Source organism: Oxyura jamaicensis, chromosome 4, assembly GCF_011077185.1.
Source record: "Oxyura jamaicensis isolate SHBP4307 breed ruddy duck chromosome 4, BPBGC_Ojam_1.0, whole genome shotgun sequence".
Taxonomy (NCBI): Eukaryota; Metazoa; Chordata; class Aves; order Anseriformes; family Anatidae; genus Oxyura; species Oxyura jamaicensis.
In genome coordinates this window covers 36,824,311-36,844,350 of record NC_048896.1, presented here as the reverse complement: position 1 = coordinate 36,844,350, position 20,040 = coordinate 36,824,311, and the positions used below count along the sequence as shown (strand labels likewise).

Genomic DNA, 20,040 nt, shown 5'->3' with positions numbered 1-20,040 from the left:
CACAATTTGTTCCAACTTCCCACTTCTCTCAGATGTCAGCCTCAACTGAGCTAGCAGATGATGACCAAGCAAATCAGTTACAGCAAGAACCAAATTTGAGGCCCAGCGCTGGCCAGTGTTAACTCCAGGAGGAGATGCTTAAACAGCACACGTCAATTCTTCCGGCCTCCAGGAAAAGCTCCAGGACAGGTCCAGCACACCTAGCGCCTGCAGACTAATCATCATTACTCCCTAAACTGCACCAGGAAGCAGCTGTGATTCAAAAGCAGGGGGTGGTAAAGATATGTAAAGCTACCCAACACATCTGTGGTGCGTTCAATGCCATGACTGTAACTGAAGGAAATGTGCCTTGGGCCAGCTTTACGCTACCCTCTGGGGTAACTCCCCAACTATCCAAATATTTTTTGCTGTGTTGAGCACTGTGGCACAGAACTACGCTGCTTATGTTACCAGAGCTGACTAGCTTAGAGCTAGCACTGGCCTGCCTGTACCAAATGAAGTCATGCTTACATACACTAGCACTCAGCATATCCTCGACATATGCTTGGCCCTTTTAGACATTTTTATTAGTAGTATTTATTGGAAATCTAAGCATCTGGAAAACCCTGCTGAATGGTTTATGCAAAATGGTCTCTCCCGTGCCAGAAGTCTTCCATTTATAACTGACAGATAGGGTTAAACAGCCAATAGATAAACATACATATCTTTATTGCCCTTGAAACACATTCATGTCAGACGATATGTTCTTGTCTATGCTTAAAAATTAACTGGCAAATTGGGTGCTTTTAGGCATATCTAAGCTGGTAAGGGAACCAGTATAAACAGAAGTAAACCCTCCCCAGCAGCTCCCAGCCTGACCCACTGCAGAAAGCAAAGCCACTGCAAATGATGTTTTTGCCAGAAACTTCATCTTGAACTTCTACTTTGTCCAACTGGATCTCATACCCTGTAGAGAGGAACCCACACATACCATACACATAGAGGAACCCACATTTGGAACCTCTAATTCCAAATGACTGACAGTCACCAGCCTCATGGCAAGTCCACATGGAAGCTGGAATTTTCCGGGGGGGGGGTTAAATGGTTTTCTAAATTCCATCTGTTTTTATGGCATCTGGGCTTAGGTTTATCAGCACTGTTTTTATCAAGATGGCAACTTCTACAAAAACTCCCTGGAGCGGGCAAGCATTTTTTGTCATATCTGATGGACCATTGGCACTTGAACCAAGTAAGGACACATAGCTGGAACAAACAGGGATAAAAGTAGCAAGGAGACATTCCAAGAACATGCTTAAAAATAGCGCTTTTCTGTCAGTGACAGCGTGTACCCATTTCTACCAAGGATCTGTTAAAAACCATCACTAGCAATAATGAAGTTTCCCAAGGAATATGGTATATTAGACATGAGACCAACCATTCCAGTGGAAAATAACATGCAAGAGAAATAAGGCAGAACCCTGCATTTTTCTATCACTGCTGGAATACCTCCCCAACACGCAGGTTACACACAGCCAGAAAGAATGGCTTCACATGAACAACATCCCGCTGTGTAGGTTACCATTCTCCCAAAATTAAAACAGATCAGAAAACTGTACTGATATTATGAAATCTTAGTTTGAGAGAGGGAGAAATACTTTGACAAATGTCAGAACTTCCTGTTACTGTATTCCTAAATGAAGTGCTTCTTTCTCTCCCTTCAAATTAGTTTGTTCTGAAAGGCTGCATTAGGTAAAGCAATATTTAAGACATTTAAGCAGTCAAATTTGAAATAGAACAGCCTGATCCTGATGGAATTAAGTATTTCATCTGATATAAAACTACTGTTTGGGGGATTTTCTTCCACATGGAATTTGACTGCTTTTGAGCTCTGTTTCAAATCAGAAAACAATTTCCTTTGAATCTCACAAACCTCCACAGAATAGAGCTTCTGTCTACGAGTGAACCATATGTAGGACTTGAGTTTTACAACATGAGTGTCAACATGTGTCCTAACAAGAATATCCAGTATCATATATTTCCTCCTGTGAAACTTGAGAATCTTTACATATTACTTTCAAAATGAAAACTTTCATTCAGTCTGAGCAGGGCCTGAAGAAGTTGAAGCGTTTTTATTGCCTTCTTCTCTATCTCAATCCCTGCTCTGTTAGTTTTTCTTGCAAATGCAATACTTGGTTGGCTTGCATGTGTTTATAAATATGCATGTACATCTCAGAGTAGGAAAGCAGCAACACCATTACATCAGCCTGAACACCTGCACCATGCTGACTGAAGCAGGGAAAGCTGTCTATTGTTTCTCTTTCTTAGGAACATCTAACTTCCTACCCATACAAACTTTATTTCTTTGCCAGTAAGAGCAATCAAGCTGACTGGAGATGCAGGTCTTTAAGAAAGAAACAGTGAAAATATCTTAACAATTATTCTTATAATTTTTATAATGTCATTTGCCCCAAGTGCCCATTTGTGTGGAAAACGTTTAAACTGTTTCATTAAAAAATCTCCAGTCCTAAGGGAGCTTTTAGAGTTATACACAAAACATTTTCATGCAGATTGAGGGCATTAAGCACTTTATGCATGCACTAAAAAAAAAAAAAAAAAAAAAAGAGAGCTTGAAGAAATGTTTCCAAAAGAAAGCAGGAATATTTTAAATCCAAGACAGAGATCACATACATCACATTCGTAGGGAAAACAAACTGAAAAGAAACCAAAAGGAAACAGTTGATAAACTATGGAACAGATTACTTCCAAAGCCTTAGTCAGCAACTAATGTAAATGACTGTCGCAATAATTTTTCTTCTAATGTAAAATGCAAACCTTAGAAAAAACAAACTCATTTTGCACTGCAGAATTTTGCCAGTCTTCATGCTAAGCTATGTGTTTAGGCAGAACAGACAGCAAAGATCCAAGAGAGACAGGGCTAGGGGAGACTCTCACCACGCGTCACCCAGAAAATTTCTTGTTTCAGCAAACAGAAAATTCAGGCCGGAAATGAGATGAAGACTGCTGACCATGACAGCGCTGGGTAAGGGCACAGCCTCCCAGCAGTAGGGACAAAACCCCAGTCTGGTTTCAAAATGGATCTAGAGGCACTTGGGGAAAAAGCTTGTAACAGTCATTTGCAGCAGCAGGAGATGGAAGTCAATGGCCCCAAAAGCTTGTTTCTTCCGATTCTGGCCCCTACCAGAAGGCAGCTGTGGGAAAGGCGTTAGCTGGAGAGGCATCTGAATACCTGGAAGACAGGCTACAAAGGAGCAAGCATTAAGACAAACCCCTGAGGGGCAGTAGGGTTGCTTTGGAAATGTTTATTTTTCATTTCAAATCTTGATTCTGACTTGATAAAGAGAAGCCCCAAGCAAAGGAACCGGAATGGTGATAGTCTGGAACATGATTTCATCTTCCCCACCTTGCGTATCACCTATCAGCTCAGAAGGAAACCATAAAGCTTAGCAGCCCGGGCTTGCTGCTGGAGGAACGCAATCCCACCGGAAGAATGTGGAGCTAGCAGGGTTTGTCTGGTCAGGCTGGGAACTGCTGCAAGGCTGTGGGTGAGTGAGGCTCAGAAGCGGACAGTGTACTCCTGCGAATAAGATTTGGAGTGTCACACCAAGCATTTCTGCAGGAGCAGACGGCCAGCCCTCACTTAGCTCCCACTTGGATGTTCAAGGGATCAGAAAGGGTAACATTGCTGTAAGTGAACTAGAAAACACTCCACGGCACCCAACTCTAATGAATACAAAAACACTCTGAGAAAACCAAGTTTTGGTTGCTGCACTGCAAGAACTCCACAACTGCTCTAAAAATCTGTCGTGCTTTTTCCTTACAGTTCAGCAACGCTCAAAGCCCATGAATGGCTGCTATTTTTCTGCTGCTAGTGAGTGTCCAGAATAGCAACCATAAATAAGTGCTGTGAGAAGGATCCAACTGGTGGAGAGGGTCTTGAACCCTGGACATAACAGTTGGGCATTAGTCCGTTACCTTTGTGACCATGTGCCTGAGCTCGGTGGTCAAGAATATTGATTATTTGTGAGTCTCTTGTATTGGAGCCCAGATCCTTACTAGGATCATTTACTATTACTTATCTATTACCAACATGAAACAAGAAAGTCCCGTGACAGCCTTACTACCTCTCACAACGATGAGCACCTGACAGCAGCTGATTTCAATGGAAATTAATGATGGATAGTGGCTCACAAAACAAGGTAGACATACCACAGGGAATGTCCCCATGCCTCTGTTGTACTGGATGCATCATTCTCGTAACAGTCAGGGCTATTCATTAACCAGCTATTAGCTGAAAAAAATAAAACGTCCGTTAAAAAGCAGCACCAACTTTTTGAAAGTGCAGTTAAAGTAAGACACAGCGAAATTTTTACGAATTTTGAAAGAAATTTCACCAGAAACTTCATCCTGAACTTCTGCTTTATCTAACTGGATCTCATACCTTGTAGAGAGCTGCCGCAAAAATCCGGCAGATCAGCATGTGAAAAAAAAAAGAAAGGAAAGAACATGATGAATTTCCAGGAATACCACAAATGAAGCCGTGCAGCCTGTTCAGAAGAGAATTTCTCAGCTCAGGAATTAATTTTGTGCTGCCTTCTATTTACAAACCCAAAGGATGTCCACAAAGCTGTATGGGTGAAAGTCGTGTTTTAAATGTGTTTATAATTATGCTTGAATGAGGAGCTGCTTGTGGAGTCATTCATGCAAACTATTTCCATTTGTTAAAGCCATTACCCTGATTCTTTGACTACTCCCCCCGCGCCCCCTTGACAAGAAAAATAACAAAACAAAGAATAATTTAAATGTTTGGATGTGACAAATGCCAGACCCCAAAACACTGATTTAAATGTGCTCAGACAATGCACTTAAAACTCTCATCACCTTACCTCTTCAAATAAACTTCCTGAGCTCATTCAAAACGCAAGCACGTTAAACTTGCAAGCACGGGAAGAAATTTCTAGCCCTCATAAAAAGATAATGAATCACAGCGTTAACTTTTTGCTTTCAAGAAGACTCTCAATTGTTGCTTCAGTGATCTTGCTTTCAGCCTCACCCTGTCCCAATCCTGGCGTGCTCCGCTCCAGAACACACACAGAGATCAGAAAGGGTTTGCTCAAGATTCAGAAAGAAGATAAAAAGTCCTGGTGATGAGAAGCGTTCACTATCAGGCTTGAAAGGATGGGAGGGAGGCCCGAGAAGGCCGGGGGAGGGCTGACTGGGGGGAGTAAAAGAGCATACATGTATAGTGAGAAAGGGGAAATTCTTCCAGAGAGATGGAACGGGGGAGAGCTCCAATGAGTTAAAAAGGGAAAAAAGAGGCAAACCATCAGTTTTCAAATTCCAGCTTCAGGAGACAGTGTCTTGCAAAAGACTGCTTTAACCATTTGTTCCTGCAATGCCTGCTCTCATTTCTGCACAGCTTAACCCAGGTCTGTTCAGCAGCAGGGCAGACCTTGCTCTGCAGGCTGAGCGACACCCTAAAGGACACACTAGAGTTCTTCTGAGCCCCAGGTACGAGGAGCAAAAGTGGTGTGATTTCCCAAGATGTTCTCAAGTGATGTAAACAACCAGTAAGGAAGGAATGGCCCTTCACAGCAGAAGCCCTAAGGCTGACCCTCACCACTGAGCAGGCTCCACATCCAGAATGAATTTTCCAAGCACCCACATGAAGGCAGACCTGGCTCACAGGCTCAGGGGAAGGCAGCCCTGGGAGCAGGGTGGCACCCGTAGCCTTCAAACGCCACTCAGCACTTCCACCATGAGACAAACTGGTGCCACCAGGAGGGATTTCTACCCAGGTGGCTGCACAAGTCAGCGCGCCTTCCGGGCAGCAGTTCCCTCATTTCATCCCCATGACCTGCTGCTATCCAAGAAGGATTCCCAAGAACTCACTTTCTTGTTAGTCTCTCTCTCTCTCCATTCTCAGGATGTAATTAAGGTTCAAAGTGAAGAAAGAAGGGGAACCAGCTCTGTGTTAGCGATTAGCTCAACATCCTGTTAATATCCAGTCATAATCTCTCCCAGTCTAGGCATGTATCACCTGAGAAGTCTTCATGGAGAAGAAGCTCAAGGCATTTTATGAGACCCTGAACAGATTAATTTTCCAGTGGTTGCCTCAATGGGTTACCAATCTCTTCCATTTCTTGGTTCACATTCAGTTACTGGCAACAAGTAACACCTCCTGTAAATGCATAACCAGCCATAATGCTTTACCTCCACGAACCCTATCCTCATGCCAAGTCCTGCACCCCCCGCATATAAGGACTATGATCTCAGTTAGAAATGAGAAGCCCCGTTCCCCCATGAACTAGGACATCCTTCATTTTACATAGTTAAAGCACAATACAGCTGAAAATGACCTCAAAAGCCTTATTCTGTTGTTTTTTTTAAAAAAACTTCAGTTGTTTGGCTTGCTAACAAATCAAGCTAGTTTCACAGTCTATGGGTGTGAGTGCTCAGAAAAGAAGGAAAAGATCAGAAGTTATAGTCACAGCTTTTAGCAAGATCTCAAAGTTCCCCCAAATCCCACAAAACAAGCATCACTTACGTACTGATCACCTACCCCTGCGATCCATACCGAACGTGTCCCACAACAGCAACCGCGCACCACTTCCCTTACCGCACTGCTCAGTCAGGCCAAGCTGACGTGCGAGAATATGGCACCCTACATTCCCATTTTTTACCTTTTCCCAGCCTCAGCGATGACAGCCAGCAGGCCTGAAGCCCAGCACCGTCTTGAGAGTCCCCCAGGCAAACACTACCGGGTCTCGCCCCGCAGACGTCGCGAAGGGCTTCACCAGCCTCTCTGGTGAGACAGTGCTGGCTGCTCTGGTGGGCAAAGGGCTATGGAAGCAGGCAGGCAATTTTGCCTTTAGCCTTCCCAATGTCTTGAGAAAACAGAGAGATTAACATTAAACCACTAGCGTGAAGTGACCTAAAAGCTAAAAAATATACTGCATGCTTGCTGCTGACAGGACTACTCGCTTCAGACCGGAGGGGCCAGGTCTGTCTTACTAACACCTCACCTTACACACACACTCAGCACGCACGGGTCCCCACCGCTGGACAGTGGTTAAATGACAGAAGGTTGAGAATCATTCCTACCTCTTTTTTCTTGTTACTATTTTTAAAACAAAAATCTATTCACTTTATGCATCATTTCTGGAGGTTGTTTTTTACTCAGCTGTTTTGCAAGTAACTACAAGGACAGGAAAGGTAATGGCTTTGCTGTAAAAAAGGGAACAGAAGCTCCCAGAAGTGATTTATTCCACACTCCCTCAATTCCAAAGTGAGGTCTCTTGTAAACTCTAGTTAGTAATCCGACTTCTTTGCTGCACTATCCTTTCACTGACAGAATTTATTGACAGTATAAAATGCAGAAGAATGCACATATTTTTCATCCCCTTTCTCTTACAGGACTCTCTGAGTACATTGTTTAGATCCTAAGTCTTCATGGCACGCACTGTCCTTTATTTTCTGTGCCCAGTACAATGGGTACCCCTTAGGCACAACTGCAATACAAATAAGTAATGGTAAGAATAAATCAGTATCTTCTCTTCGGCTGCACACCACACATATGGAGTTTGGTGAAGTGTTCCTGCTTGCAGAGCTAGGATCTGTATTTCTAGTCATGGCAGGCCACTGTCAGTGCAAAGGGAGAGAGCTGGCTTGGGTTGGACTGGGATACAAAGGAAGGCCAAGTCCAGGACTTACCCAGCAGAGGTCAGGCTAAACCTAAATTTTGCCCCCACAAAACTGTCTTTGGTCTTTCTTTCTGCACCATTTCCCCTCCCAGTCACCCAACAAGTGTTTTTACAACGTGACGGATGCCTACATGGTACTGTGAAAAGTTTACTTAAAACAATAACGGCTCCAGTTTGTTGGCCAAAATACTCCCCCAAAAGACTGAGACAAAACCAAATATCTGAACCAATATTTAAATATCTCAATACTACCCTTGGGCAGAAGTGTTAATGTATTGATTTAGTGGAATAATAATAAAATTTCATTGCAGCAGTATCAATAAAACATTATACTCGATCTCCAAGAACATATCAACTGCTAGAGTAAATGCTTGTTAAAATATATATTTATGAGTATTCATAATGAAAATATTCACAGGGAAATCATGAAGGTTCTCAACGTTTGTCAGCTGTCCACAGAACCAAAGCAATAGCATCACAAATATGATTTATCCCACAGTCCAAAGAGCAAAAGACAGACAAAAAATACTTAAAGCAAGACATAGAGACAGAATAAAGCAAGCCTGCACAGCGTGCTCATATGCATGACAAAGAATCTATATAGGCCCCCACAGCTTTCACTTAAAAATGTAAAAACAGTACAAAAATCTAACAAAGCATGTGCAGTGTTCAGTACCACAGTATGCAAAGCTGAAATAAACTACAGAACATAATCCAATACATAATGCATATACAGTATACTACAGAACAAAATGCAGAACAAAAAAGCACAGAAAGGATAAAAAAAAATAATAATAATAATAATAAAAACCCTGCTCAATCACAAACAGAAACACGTGCATGTCAGTGTGTTTGTGATATGTATGCATGCACTTAAAAGTGCAATACCAGCTCAATAAACTTTTCTCATACAGACAGCATAAATGTTGGGGCTGTGAGGGCCTGAGCAGGTGAGAGAGACTTCAGCACAGTTAAGATGTTTGGTGCCATTCCTAATGACAGCTAATACCAGAATATTATAGAGAAAGCTGAATGCTGTTTAAATCAGGGGGTCAGACACATCATGCAACACTGAGTACGGCAAGCTGCAGTGCTGCCTCTCACAGGGGGAGACATCAGAGCTGTTATGCAGCCACTACCACACAAGGAAGCAAAGTGCTTTATGTCTGACCTAGGCAAGCTGTAGCGCAGGAGGTTGTCTCATTTCTGTTTAAAATGCATACATTTAAAATCCTGTTTTAATCCACTTTCCTTGTTGCAGCGCAGACATCTAGCACATTTGGTTATGCTCTGCTGCCCTCTCCTTGCTGCCTACCCAGGGAACTCCAAGCCTGGCAAAGGCAACTCTGAAACCCCTTTGGGCTTCCCACCTCAACCAGATCTGTGGTGTCTCAGTAGGATCTGATTACAACCATCTCTCAGAAGCTGCACAGCATGTAGAGGTCTTATCCAGGAAGATGCTTTCTTTTTCCAATGGTCTGCCTACCTGGGGCTTGTGCACTGTCCTCTGAAGGCATCCCTACATTGCCCTCCCAGTCTCTGCAGAAAGGACCATTTTCCCTCAGGCAGCTGGCAGCTGCCGCTCTGCTCCTCTTACTCCACGTTAAGGGGAATCCAGTCTAAACGTTCCCAATGCCTATATTTAGAGCACAACTAGATCTGTTTTGAAACCTACCTGTACTGATATTTACACTTACACTGAAGGCTGCTTTCAAGTGTTGGCTCTGCGCACAGTCAAAAAGAAAACTGCCTGCTTCCCTGGGAAAATGTGTATCATAATAGAGTTCCAAAATCAGTGATGCAGCACTACATGGATAAAATTATTTGCATCCTTTTAGTACATTCACAAACCATTCAGCTCTGAATAAGGAAGAAGATGCTGCAGGGATGCCAGAAAGAGTTACTTTCTAAATGACACCTCCCCTGTATGCGGCTTCTTGAACATGCAATTCCTGCAAGGACAGAAACATCTACACGTGTAATCCTAAAGAAATAAAGCATTTATTAGTCCAGCAACAGTTTGAATAGAGGATGGAATGAAATTCAAAATGAGCTGGGACATGGGTAGCAAGCTTTGCTGTTTCCCTTTAAACACCTTTTCTGCCAAGCAATTACCAATTGCAGTGATTGAAAAAGCTGGGGGCAGTCTCCTGCATGACCTGAAAACCATCTACTGAAACTTGGGATGCAGTCAAAAGGGAGACACAATTCAAGACACGCAAACAAGACAGACACCACCGCTGCTCCTCCAGACACGGCCCATTCATCTGGACATCCAGCAGACAATTTTGCTTCTGTCTGGAATGCCAGCCACCCTTGTTCCATCTCCTGATAGTGATTAATCACTCTTCAGCAGAGCAATTCATCCAAACCTTGGAAACAGAAAAGACACTGTGGGAATCTTACGCTTCTGAGTGCTTTCCTCTACCAGTGAAAATGAAAAATCACAAGGAATCTGAAGATTGTATTTCTGATTGTAGAGACTTAAAAAAAAAAAAAAAAGCATCTGGGTATTAGCCACTTAGCTCCACTGAACACTTATCACATCCTGTATATAGTTCAGTGAAAGTTTCTTTGATGGAAGTGAAACATCTTTCAAAACCAAACACGAAACACATTCTACAAGCAGCACTGTATTCTGTGGTGACGTGTGCTGATATTCCAGCTCAGCCTCGGCTGTGCTTTGCCAGCCGCAGAGCTGCCTTCTTATATCCTGCTTTTCCATTCTGGAATCCACTGCACTGCTGCTACCGCCACTTTGTCTTCCTCCACGCTCTTTGTGACAGTTCTCCTTAAAAACTAGCCACAAACTAAGCTTGATTTATATGGCCAAATTACCTCACTTATATGAAAGCAGCCACCAAGCTTGCCTCAGTAAATTAAATTTACAATAATAATAAAGTAATGAGAACCATTCTCTTGGGCACATCTGAAATCCGGTGCTAGCTATGATATACAGCCTGGCTCACTCTGGTACAGCTCCATCCCAGGAGGCAAACTGCACAGCATTTGAGAGCAGTTTTTTTTTTCTTCCTTGTGTTTATTCTTGCTAATGTCACTGCATAGTCAGAGTTTTTCCATCCACTGGATGCAAATCGAGACAAAAAATAAGTACGGTAATAGACAAGTGTTGTGTAATTAAGAAAACTAATATTTTTGCCATTAAAGCAAAAATGGTATAAAGCATGCCTAGATGAATTAAACAGACCTGTAGGTAGGGTCATCAATGACACAAATGGGTGGGCCTTAAATCAGGGGTACAGTTTATTGTAGCATGGGCTTCACAAGCTTTTGCCAAAGGCTCTTCTGTGTTTTGCACGTACTATGCTCCAACTAAGTTTCCAGAATTACCTTTGGTTTAGTTTAAATAGCATTGTTTGTGCACAAATACTCAAATCCACTTGGGAGGACTGGCTTGTATCCACCTGAGGTGGAAGTTGGAATACCATTTCCAGAGACCCCTTCCAACCTAACTTTTCCTATGGCCTTAACGCTCCAGTAGGTAGATGTTCAGTCGGATGCCAACTTGTACAAACTACTGTGCAACACTGGAGGCAGGGTCTGGAATCCAAGACCTGCATACTCCTACTGAAAATACGTATCCCTGCTCAAGCTAAACTTCTAACGCATGTCATGCAGCAGTCAACATGATCAACACCAGGTTTCGGGTTTGCAAACTCTGACATACCTGGATCCTGTGACTCGCGCCATCCCCTTGGGTGTGATAGCGACAGCAGCACAATTAAGCAAATGTGCAGAATCTAGGCCTTAATGCTATCACTTGTGTCTATCTTTTGAATAGAATATTTATTAGGAAACCTTCACAGTCAAATCTAAGTAGAGTCCCTGTTATCGTTCCTAACACATCTTTAGATTTTGCTGATGATGCTATGGGTTTTGTGCAAGTTTGGGATTTTTTCTTTTGTTTTGTTGGCAGGACCAGGGAAGTCCAGGTCTGAGACTGGTGGAGAGACAGCGTTCCCAAGGACTGTACAATAGAGCAGTGTTTCCTAAAGTAGGTTATGTGAAGGACAAGCAGAAAGGCACAGGAGGGAGGGGTGACTGTGGAGAACATAGATGATGTCATCCTTAGGATGAGCAGATCTTCAAAAATATACGGCAAGAAATTATTTTCTGGGTGGGAGCTCTGCTGGGACAATCCAGATCGATCACAGTGCTCCTTTGTTTAACAGAATCCCGTTAACAAACTAGTTCTGGAAATGTGGACAACCTGGTTACAACGGGCCACGTGCTTAGCCTTTGTCTTAAGCCTATGCCCAGATGACCCATTTTGCGCATTTCAACCAAGAATAAAGTGACCTCATTCTCAAAAGTGCTGAGCACCAGCTGTTCCCATTGTGTTCACAAGCCCCACTATAGGTTCCTGTTTTGAAATTCTTGTCCTCAAAAGAATTTTGAGGCAACAGAGTGATTATATGTTCTTCTACTTGCCATATGCCTATTTATTTTAGTTCAGATATAAAGTCTGAATCAGCTACTTTAAAATCCTGAAGACTCAAATTAGAACAAGTACTCTTGCCACTGGAACAGAAGTGCACATAAGTGAGCCACGTGATCCTTAAAGATTATTTTTTTTTTTTTGCACAGAATGACGACTAGATTGAAGGTCACAGTATTTCGACCTTAATGCTTAGTTTCTTTTTTCTCTTCCTTCTTTTCAGTGAATGGGTTAAGAATGGGGGAAAGCTATCATCCCAGATCATTTAACACTTGAATTGATATCACCGGGATGAAGTTTCTTGGCTACCTACTATACAAAGCTAGGTAAACAAATTCAAGATTATTTTAATACAGTTGCTAGCTGACAACTTTCACACAACAAACCTGTATTTGCCTCTAAATAGTTTTTAAACCGTTACTTCAATGTATCACTGTCATCCTGAAAGCCGATATAGATCACATTGCTTGTGCAAAAAATAAACACGATTACACTATCTCCCCCGCCCAGCACTAAGGCTACAGATAAGTGAAAACAACCAAAACAACCTACCCACAAATAACAAAACAAGCCATGCCAACAGTTCAAACGTCACAGGAACCCTAAAGTTGCAGGCAAAGCCCACAACAAGAGGTAAGAGCTTTATTTTAGTAACTCAGGACACAGCCATTCACTGTGAGGACACCCACGGTCCTGAGATGTCAGAGGAAGTTTTAGTTAAAACCTCAAGGTATCGATGAAGTAAATAAATAAAAATCCAGTCTCTCTTAGTGACACCACCTTCTAAACACAGCTTATTTCCTTAATGTGAGGAACGTTTATCAATGCCATTTTGAGGGTGGAAAAAAAGCCATAAAACCTGCAAAAGCACAACTTACAAATCCCCTGATACTTCAGTACATTTGGCTTAGGGTCCCTGAAATATGTGTCCACTCTCCCTTAAAGGCTGTTCCTCTAAGTACCTGAACTCAGCTCCTTCCAGGCAGACTCATTCCTCTTCACCCAGCTGATGCTAAGCTGTTTCTCTCAAGAACCAGATGCACAGTCAAAATTTCTGAAATACCATATTGGTCCTGAAGTCCACTCGGCCAATGCCTGAAGAGGCAAGGCTGGATGGGTAGTAACGATCACAGCGTGGAAGCTGTGGAAGTACTACTAGACATGGAAGAAGGTGTTAAACAATGCACCAGCACAAGCACATTAGTGCCACCAAGTTGCTGGGCTCCTTGCCTCATTGGTCATGAATGAGTACCTGCTTTTTTGGCTTCACTAGTCTCAGCAGAGAGTAAAATCAGGAATTCTGGTATCTACCTTTCTACTTATTTCCTACTGCAATATGGGAAGTGAAATGGAAGAGTGGAAGAGAGCAAGAGGGAATGGAGAAGAAAACAATCTCTGATTAAATCAAGGTGACAAAAACAGGAATGCTGGATTTGAAACTGATGAAAAAAAAAAAAAAAAACAACCCTCACACTTAAAAGCACATGCACTTACAGTTAAGACCTTAAAAACACCTCTACTTGTTCCTTACAGCTGTTGTTTTGAGAACCATCAGAACGTGCATCCCACCTTTGGCCTCCAAAGCCAGACTGCATTATTTCTGAGGTTTACTTTGCTGGGAGCCATGGAGCATTTGCTAATTTCAGATGAAGAGCTGGCTGGTCTATCCTAAGAAAAGCTATATATCCACTATTAATTTGTTCCCTACTGTCATTCCTCCATGTAAACTATAGCTGCATTCACAACAGAGACATGATGGCAAACACGCGACAGTATTATCCTCTGTAATCACCAAAGTGAGGACAAGCAATACAAGATCCTAACTTCTGTGGTTCACGCATTAAAAGGAAAAATCTATGCCATTCTAAATTATACAACAGACACCGTTTGTGAACACAAGCTACCAAAGCAGGCTCTGCCTTTTTCTCTTCACAGAATAAAAAAAATACAATGAACTAAAATGGACCAAGAAAAACCCGAGCATAACTATGTTTTCTAGATCTCTAAGAACAAGCCACACCTTGTTAGATCCTCACTGTAGCTCTGAGCTGGTTTCAGGCAGCTTTGACAGCATACAGCACAGCGGGAGCCAGGACACATCCAGCAAATTCACTCACGCTGCTTTCACAGGAGCTTGGTCAGACAGGCGTGGTGGCAGGCCATCGGCTCCTCGTGCGAGGGGTCTCCCAAGTCCTGCCACCTTGCCCCTGACCACAGAACAGCAGCCCGCTGGGGCTGGGAAATGGGTGACAAGAGTCATATGATACTTACATGACTTTATTATTTATATCCACATTTACACTCATATTGCTATGGACCTCCAAGAATGGCTACGTTGAGATACACCTCAGCTGGCAAATGTGGTGCCAATTTTCAAGAAGGGCAAGAAAGAAGACCCTAGCAACTACAGGCCTGTCAGTCTCACGTTGGTGCCTGGTAAAATTATGAAGAAGATGATCCTTGAAGTTATTGAAGTGCACCTGGGGGACAATGCAGTCATTGGTCCCAGCCAACATGGATTCATGAGGGGTAGGTCCTGCCTAAGAAATTTGATTTCCTTTTACGATAAGATCACCCGTCTAGTCAACCAAGGGAAACCAGCTGATGTGTTTTTTTTTTTGACTTCAGCAAAGCTTTTGACATGGTTTCCCATAGGATCCTACTGGACAAAATGTCCAGCATACAGCTAAACCAAAACATCATACGATGGGTGAGCAATTGGCTGGTGGGCAGGGCTCAAAGGGTTGTGGTAAATGGGGCCACATCAGGCTGGTGGATGGTCTCTAGTGGGGTCCCTCAAGGCTCCCTTTTAGGGCTAGTCCTCTTCAATGTTCTTATAAACAATTTGGATGTAGGACTAGAAGGTGTTTTGAGCAAATTTGCTGACAACACCAAACTTGGAGGAGTTGTGGACTCTGCTGAGGGTGAAAAGGCCTTGCAGAGAGATCTGGGCAGATTGGAGAGCTGGGCAATCACCAATCACATGAAGTTTAACAAAAGTAAGTGCCGGGTCCTGCACCTGGGACAGGGCAACCCTAGCTACACATAGACTGGGCGATGAGACGCTGGAGAGCAGCCCTGCAGAGAGGGATCTGGGGGTCGTGGTTGACAGCAAGCTGAACATGAGCCAGCAGTGTGCGCTGGCAGCCAGGAAGGCCAACTGTATCCTGGGGTGCATCAAGCACGGCATCGCTAGTAGGGCAAGTGAAGTGATCGTCCCACTCTACTCTGCGCTGGTGTGGCCTCACCTCGAGCACTGTGTGCAGTTCTGGGCACCACAGTACAAAAAGGACATTCAACTGTTGGAGAGTGTCCAGAGGAGGGCGATGAAGGTGGTGAAGGGCCTGGAGGGGAAGACGTATGAAGAGCGGCTGAGGCCACTGGGCCCATTCAGCCTGGAGAAGAGGAGGCTGAGGGGGGGCCTCATCGTGGTCTACAACTTCCTCGTGAGGGGGAGTGGAGAGGCGGGTGACCTATTCTCCATAAACACCAGTGATAGGACTCGCAGGAATGGGGTGAAGCTGGGGTTAAGCAGGGGAAGTTTAGGATATCAGCAGGAGGTTCTTCACCAAGAGGGTGGTTGCGCACTGGAACAGGCTTCCCAGTGAAGTAGGCACTGCATCAAGCCTGTCTGAATTTAAGAAGAGATTGGACTGTGCATTTAGTCACATGGCCTAAACTTTCGGGTAGACCTGTGCGGTGCAAGGAGTTGGACTTGATGATCCTTATGGGTCCCTTCCAACTCGGGATATTCTATGATTCTATATGCTATAAAGAAGGTATAAATGCAGCTATGAACATCACCTCCTTGCAATTAAAGTCATTAGACGTTGGCTTTTTCCTTGTGACTACATTATTTTTATGTCTTCAAAGATAAAAGTAGTCAGGCCAAAAAAATTACCCCAAACACTCATGCATCAAACCCAGCTGCTTAGCATATTTCATTACCACACTGACTTCAAAAATACTGAGCAATTTAAACCTGCAAGCCACTTGGCTTTAGCGAGAGATAAGTGCCTGAGATAAGAGAGGTGTAATTGTTCAATGTAATTCTGCAGTGTGTTTTATATAAACATTTGCTAACACTGCACTTCGTATATTTTGTTTCAGAGCTGTGAAATTTTGATGAATATTCCAGCATTTTTTGTGGTACATTCCATTAATTTTTCCAAGTCCAGGGTTCCCCTTGATGCTGAATTAAATAAATCACCCTACCCTCAAAGCACCAGTGTGGCAGTTATGCTTTGCAACAGGGACAACAGCCTCCACGCTTCTGGGAGTTACCCAGCTTATGCCTTTTCACTGCTGAGAAGACGGGGGAAATTTTAAACAATTTGTTCCTGAAGAGCTCTGAAATTGGGATTAACAAGATAAACCTTTTGCTCGTAACAAAATGATCTGGGTGTAACCTAACACGGTATTTTTTCCATAATCTCACTATTAAGTAAATTAAATGCTCTGAAGTTAGGGCCCCTGTATGTTTCTCGGATACTTTTTTAGGAGGCCTGGTTTCACGATGTTGTCTCTCAGCCCCATGCTATCAGTTCTTACACCCCTGACTCTTCAGTCTCTTGGACAATGCCAAGCAAAGGTCTTCCATCCCCACAACTCTCAGGGACCCATCACAAGATCTCCAAAGAAATGACAGAAGCCAAAGCTCAGCCAAATACCCACAAGGGAGGGAAGCTTTATGAAAGAAAGCCACAGGAAGCAGGGCTTCAGAAGCTCCACAGTTCACAAAAAACTTCCTGGTTTTCTTGACCTCAATAGTTACTTGTGAATAACTGCTGGGGGTAACCCTGCAGCCTCCACTCGGAGAAGTCTCCCTTTGAACACTAGAGTTTACCGCCCGCTTCCAGACATAGAATTACTCTCGCTTCTCCTCAGTGTCAGGCTCTGGTCCAACTCCCTGCCCTCCAAACCATTGGTAAAATCAAAGGGAGAGACTGCCACAAGGAGATGGTGGCAAAGGACAGCTCAGCATAAGAGAGAATGGTAAATTCTGATGTCACACTGTAGCATGATCTAGCAAGACGTGACATCTTACCACATAATCTGGCTCCTTACCCTGGGTTCAGAATTGCTTACACGACTCAGCAAGAACCACTTGAGGCTCCAGTTCTCCCCCTTCCCTAACCTACATAACTTTGACAAAAGTACCCTGGAGTCTTTGTCTTCACCTCCACCTGAGCACCAAGAGCTCTGGTCCCCTAACGAGGAGATCACCAGCCTCCAGGTGCATGCAGGACCAGGCAAAGCCCACCGCTGTCACACCACCACCACTCATGAACGGACGATTACACAGTGCTGATCCTTGGCCTGCCCTGACCTTTTGAGGGTCACCTAGTGAAGTTCAGTTTGTTGCCTGCCTTTCTGTCTGAGGAAAGTATTCTCCTGTTGGCCAGAAATGGGCTAAAGGACCTTCCTTTTGCTCTCATGCTAAAATGAACTAGTAACAACTCAGTTAACATCAACAGAATTGCACTCATATGTAACAAAGAATCAGGCCCCATGACCTATCAGGTCATTTTCAGTGATCCTATAATTAGAAAAGCCAAATTAAAGATTTAACATTTGACCTTTGCTGTTGCTTCTAGGTTAGCTAACACAGATTAAAAGTATTTAATTTTTTCAAGAGTTCACAAAACATAGGTTTTACTTCCCGTAAGGAACATCTGACATGCTGTTATTGTGCACTAGAATTTAAAATGCTAAAATTTTTAATATGTAATACTAATTTCAGACTCTAAATCATCTGCATGGGAGTTACTCAGTGTATTATGCCTAAGAACACACTTGAAAGAGATCAGATCACAGGCTGGAGTGAACAAAAAACAATCTCACGAGAACCTGAGTGGTACAGTGGTGGTGAACAACACTTCTGCAAAGCAAACAAGAAGTGACAGATTCTAAGATTGCTGAGACTGAATTCTTTTTTTTAAAGAAAAACGATTTCCTTAAATTTCATCACTTCTCTGTCATTTTTACTCTTTTGCATCCTACACATAATTCCGACCATTTGCATTGTTTTTCCAGTGTTTGTGTTTTGGTCTTGCTAGGAACAAACATCTACAACATCAATTATAATTACTAACAGCACGCACATCTGAATTAAACACCTGCAGATATATATAAAGCATAAACAAAATGCACTCAGGCTGGTATAAAATTTTGCCTCTCCATATAGAATACATGAAATGGACATGCTCTGATGCTACAGTAGCAAGTGGAATATGAAAATTTCAGCGGAAGATTGAAGATTAAAGACAGCAATCTTAAAAAGCACGTAAGTATACGGTAAAATGACATATAACACACACAAATATATTATTTATGCTATGTGCAGCAATATATGTACATATGTATGAATGTCCACACAAACATACAACCTTTACCTGTTTCATGAAGTGAGATTAAAGAGCTCCTTCTGCTTTCCACCACTTGCCCTACACCAGTTACTGATCTTTTGCTGTGCAGTGAAGTTAACCTGCAGAGTGCCTGAGTTCTGGGCTTACCCTTAGCTTTTCCTGCCGTGTGAGACCAAGAAGCAAGCAGCAAGCACCCATCTTCTGTGTGAGCTCCTGGAATACGTGGGGGAAATGGAAAGAGCACTGCAGTTTTCTGAGCAGCAAGAGCACAAGAGGAAATGATCTGAATGGTAACAGCAGAAGGGAGCAGATGCATCTGAAGGTGGACATGGCCCACCAGCACCACCAACCAACACATTTGCTCCTCAGCCTACCTTCTGCCCAGCCCCTCAGCACGTGCGGTTATTTAGCACACACAAAGCAAAAGGATGACTGCCATGAACGTTACCGAAGATGCCTTGAAGCACCAGGTGCTGCACAGACAGCACAGCTGCCGTCCCCAGGCAGCCCCGGGCCTGGCTCCACGCATGATGGGGGAAGCGTCACTGCAGTCATCTCCAGCCACGTTTGCGCTATCCACACAAAATCTACTTCAGGAAACACGCTTCTATGATGTCGGTGACCTAATGGGGATGGAGATACAAATCTGATGTATACGGGAGATCACCATCTACAGCTCCTCTGCAGAGAGATGACGGCAATGGGACGGCTCAACGCTCTGGTACCATTTTCAAAGGCAGCCTAATTGCCAAGCACACGGGGGCAGTTCAGGCCTAGGTGCAAAACCAGGTTAAATGGATTTTAAAACCTGCACAGTCAAATTTACTATCCTTCAAAGATGCTGAACAGTTGGTCCCTGTGAAAATCATCTATTTTACTGAGACATGCAGCATGTCACAACCTCAGGAAGTCACGCTGGAAAGTTCGGGCCTTTCCCTGGTAGCTGAACTTCTCACCCAAGATTATTCTTGTGAGCCAGCCAACGCCTTCAAAATAAGGAGGAGTACCTTGAAGATATGAAACGTCACGATCTACTTTTGCAGTACTTCCTCAGGACAACTCTGTCTTGAAACTGCAGTTCTGCCTGATTAATAAGTGGAAGACTTGAAACTGGTAACGTCTTGGCACCAGATCCTGCTCGCAATGTGAATCAAGAGTTGACATTTTTGGAATGTCAAGAGTTGATATAACAAGAAGCTTCTGCTTAATGCAAGCCTTTCATCTAGGCATGTGTCACCTTCGAGATGAGACAGCTCATGATGCTCAGGATTCGAAGGGGAAGGGGAGGGAGGGACTAAGGGAATAAAACAAACTGAAAGCAGGAGTAAGTGGAATCATAGAAATAATTGAGCAACTGCTCCTTTCATGACCTCACAACCTATCTTACTTAAATACAGAATGTGTGATGACATGCATACTATTAATATCCCAGTTAGAGGAATCTGGAATTTGTGCGTGTTGTATCTGGAGAGAGAGGATTGATGTTGCCTCTTGACCTAGCGGCTGATATGTT

The 20,040-nt window shown here is 43.3% G+C and overlaps 1 protein-coding gene across 3 annotated transcripts in view; it reads right to left on the bottom strand.

Moving 5' to 3' along the window:
* The window catches only part of STOX2 (storkhead box 2), a 71,209-nt gene that overhangs the window by 39,350 nt on the left and 11,819 nt on the right, over window positions 1-20,040 (bottom strand). Inside the window, exon 1 of one of the 3 annotated variants that reach the window (XM_035323892.1) lies at window positions 4,207-4,292. The exons of the other annotated variants lie outside the window; for them this stretch is intronic. Coding sequence (XP_035179783.1) covers window positions 4,207-4,249 — 43 coding nt within the window. The 5' untranslated portion in view covers window positions 4,250-4,292. Of the gene's footprint in view, window positions 1-4,206; window positions 4,293-20,040 lie in introns of those variants that run through there. 3 annotated transcript variants of the gene reach the window in all.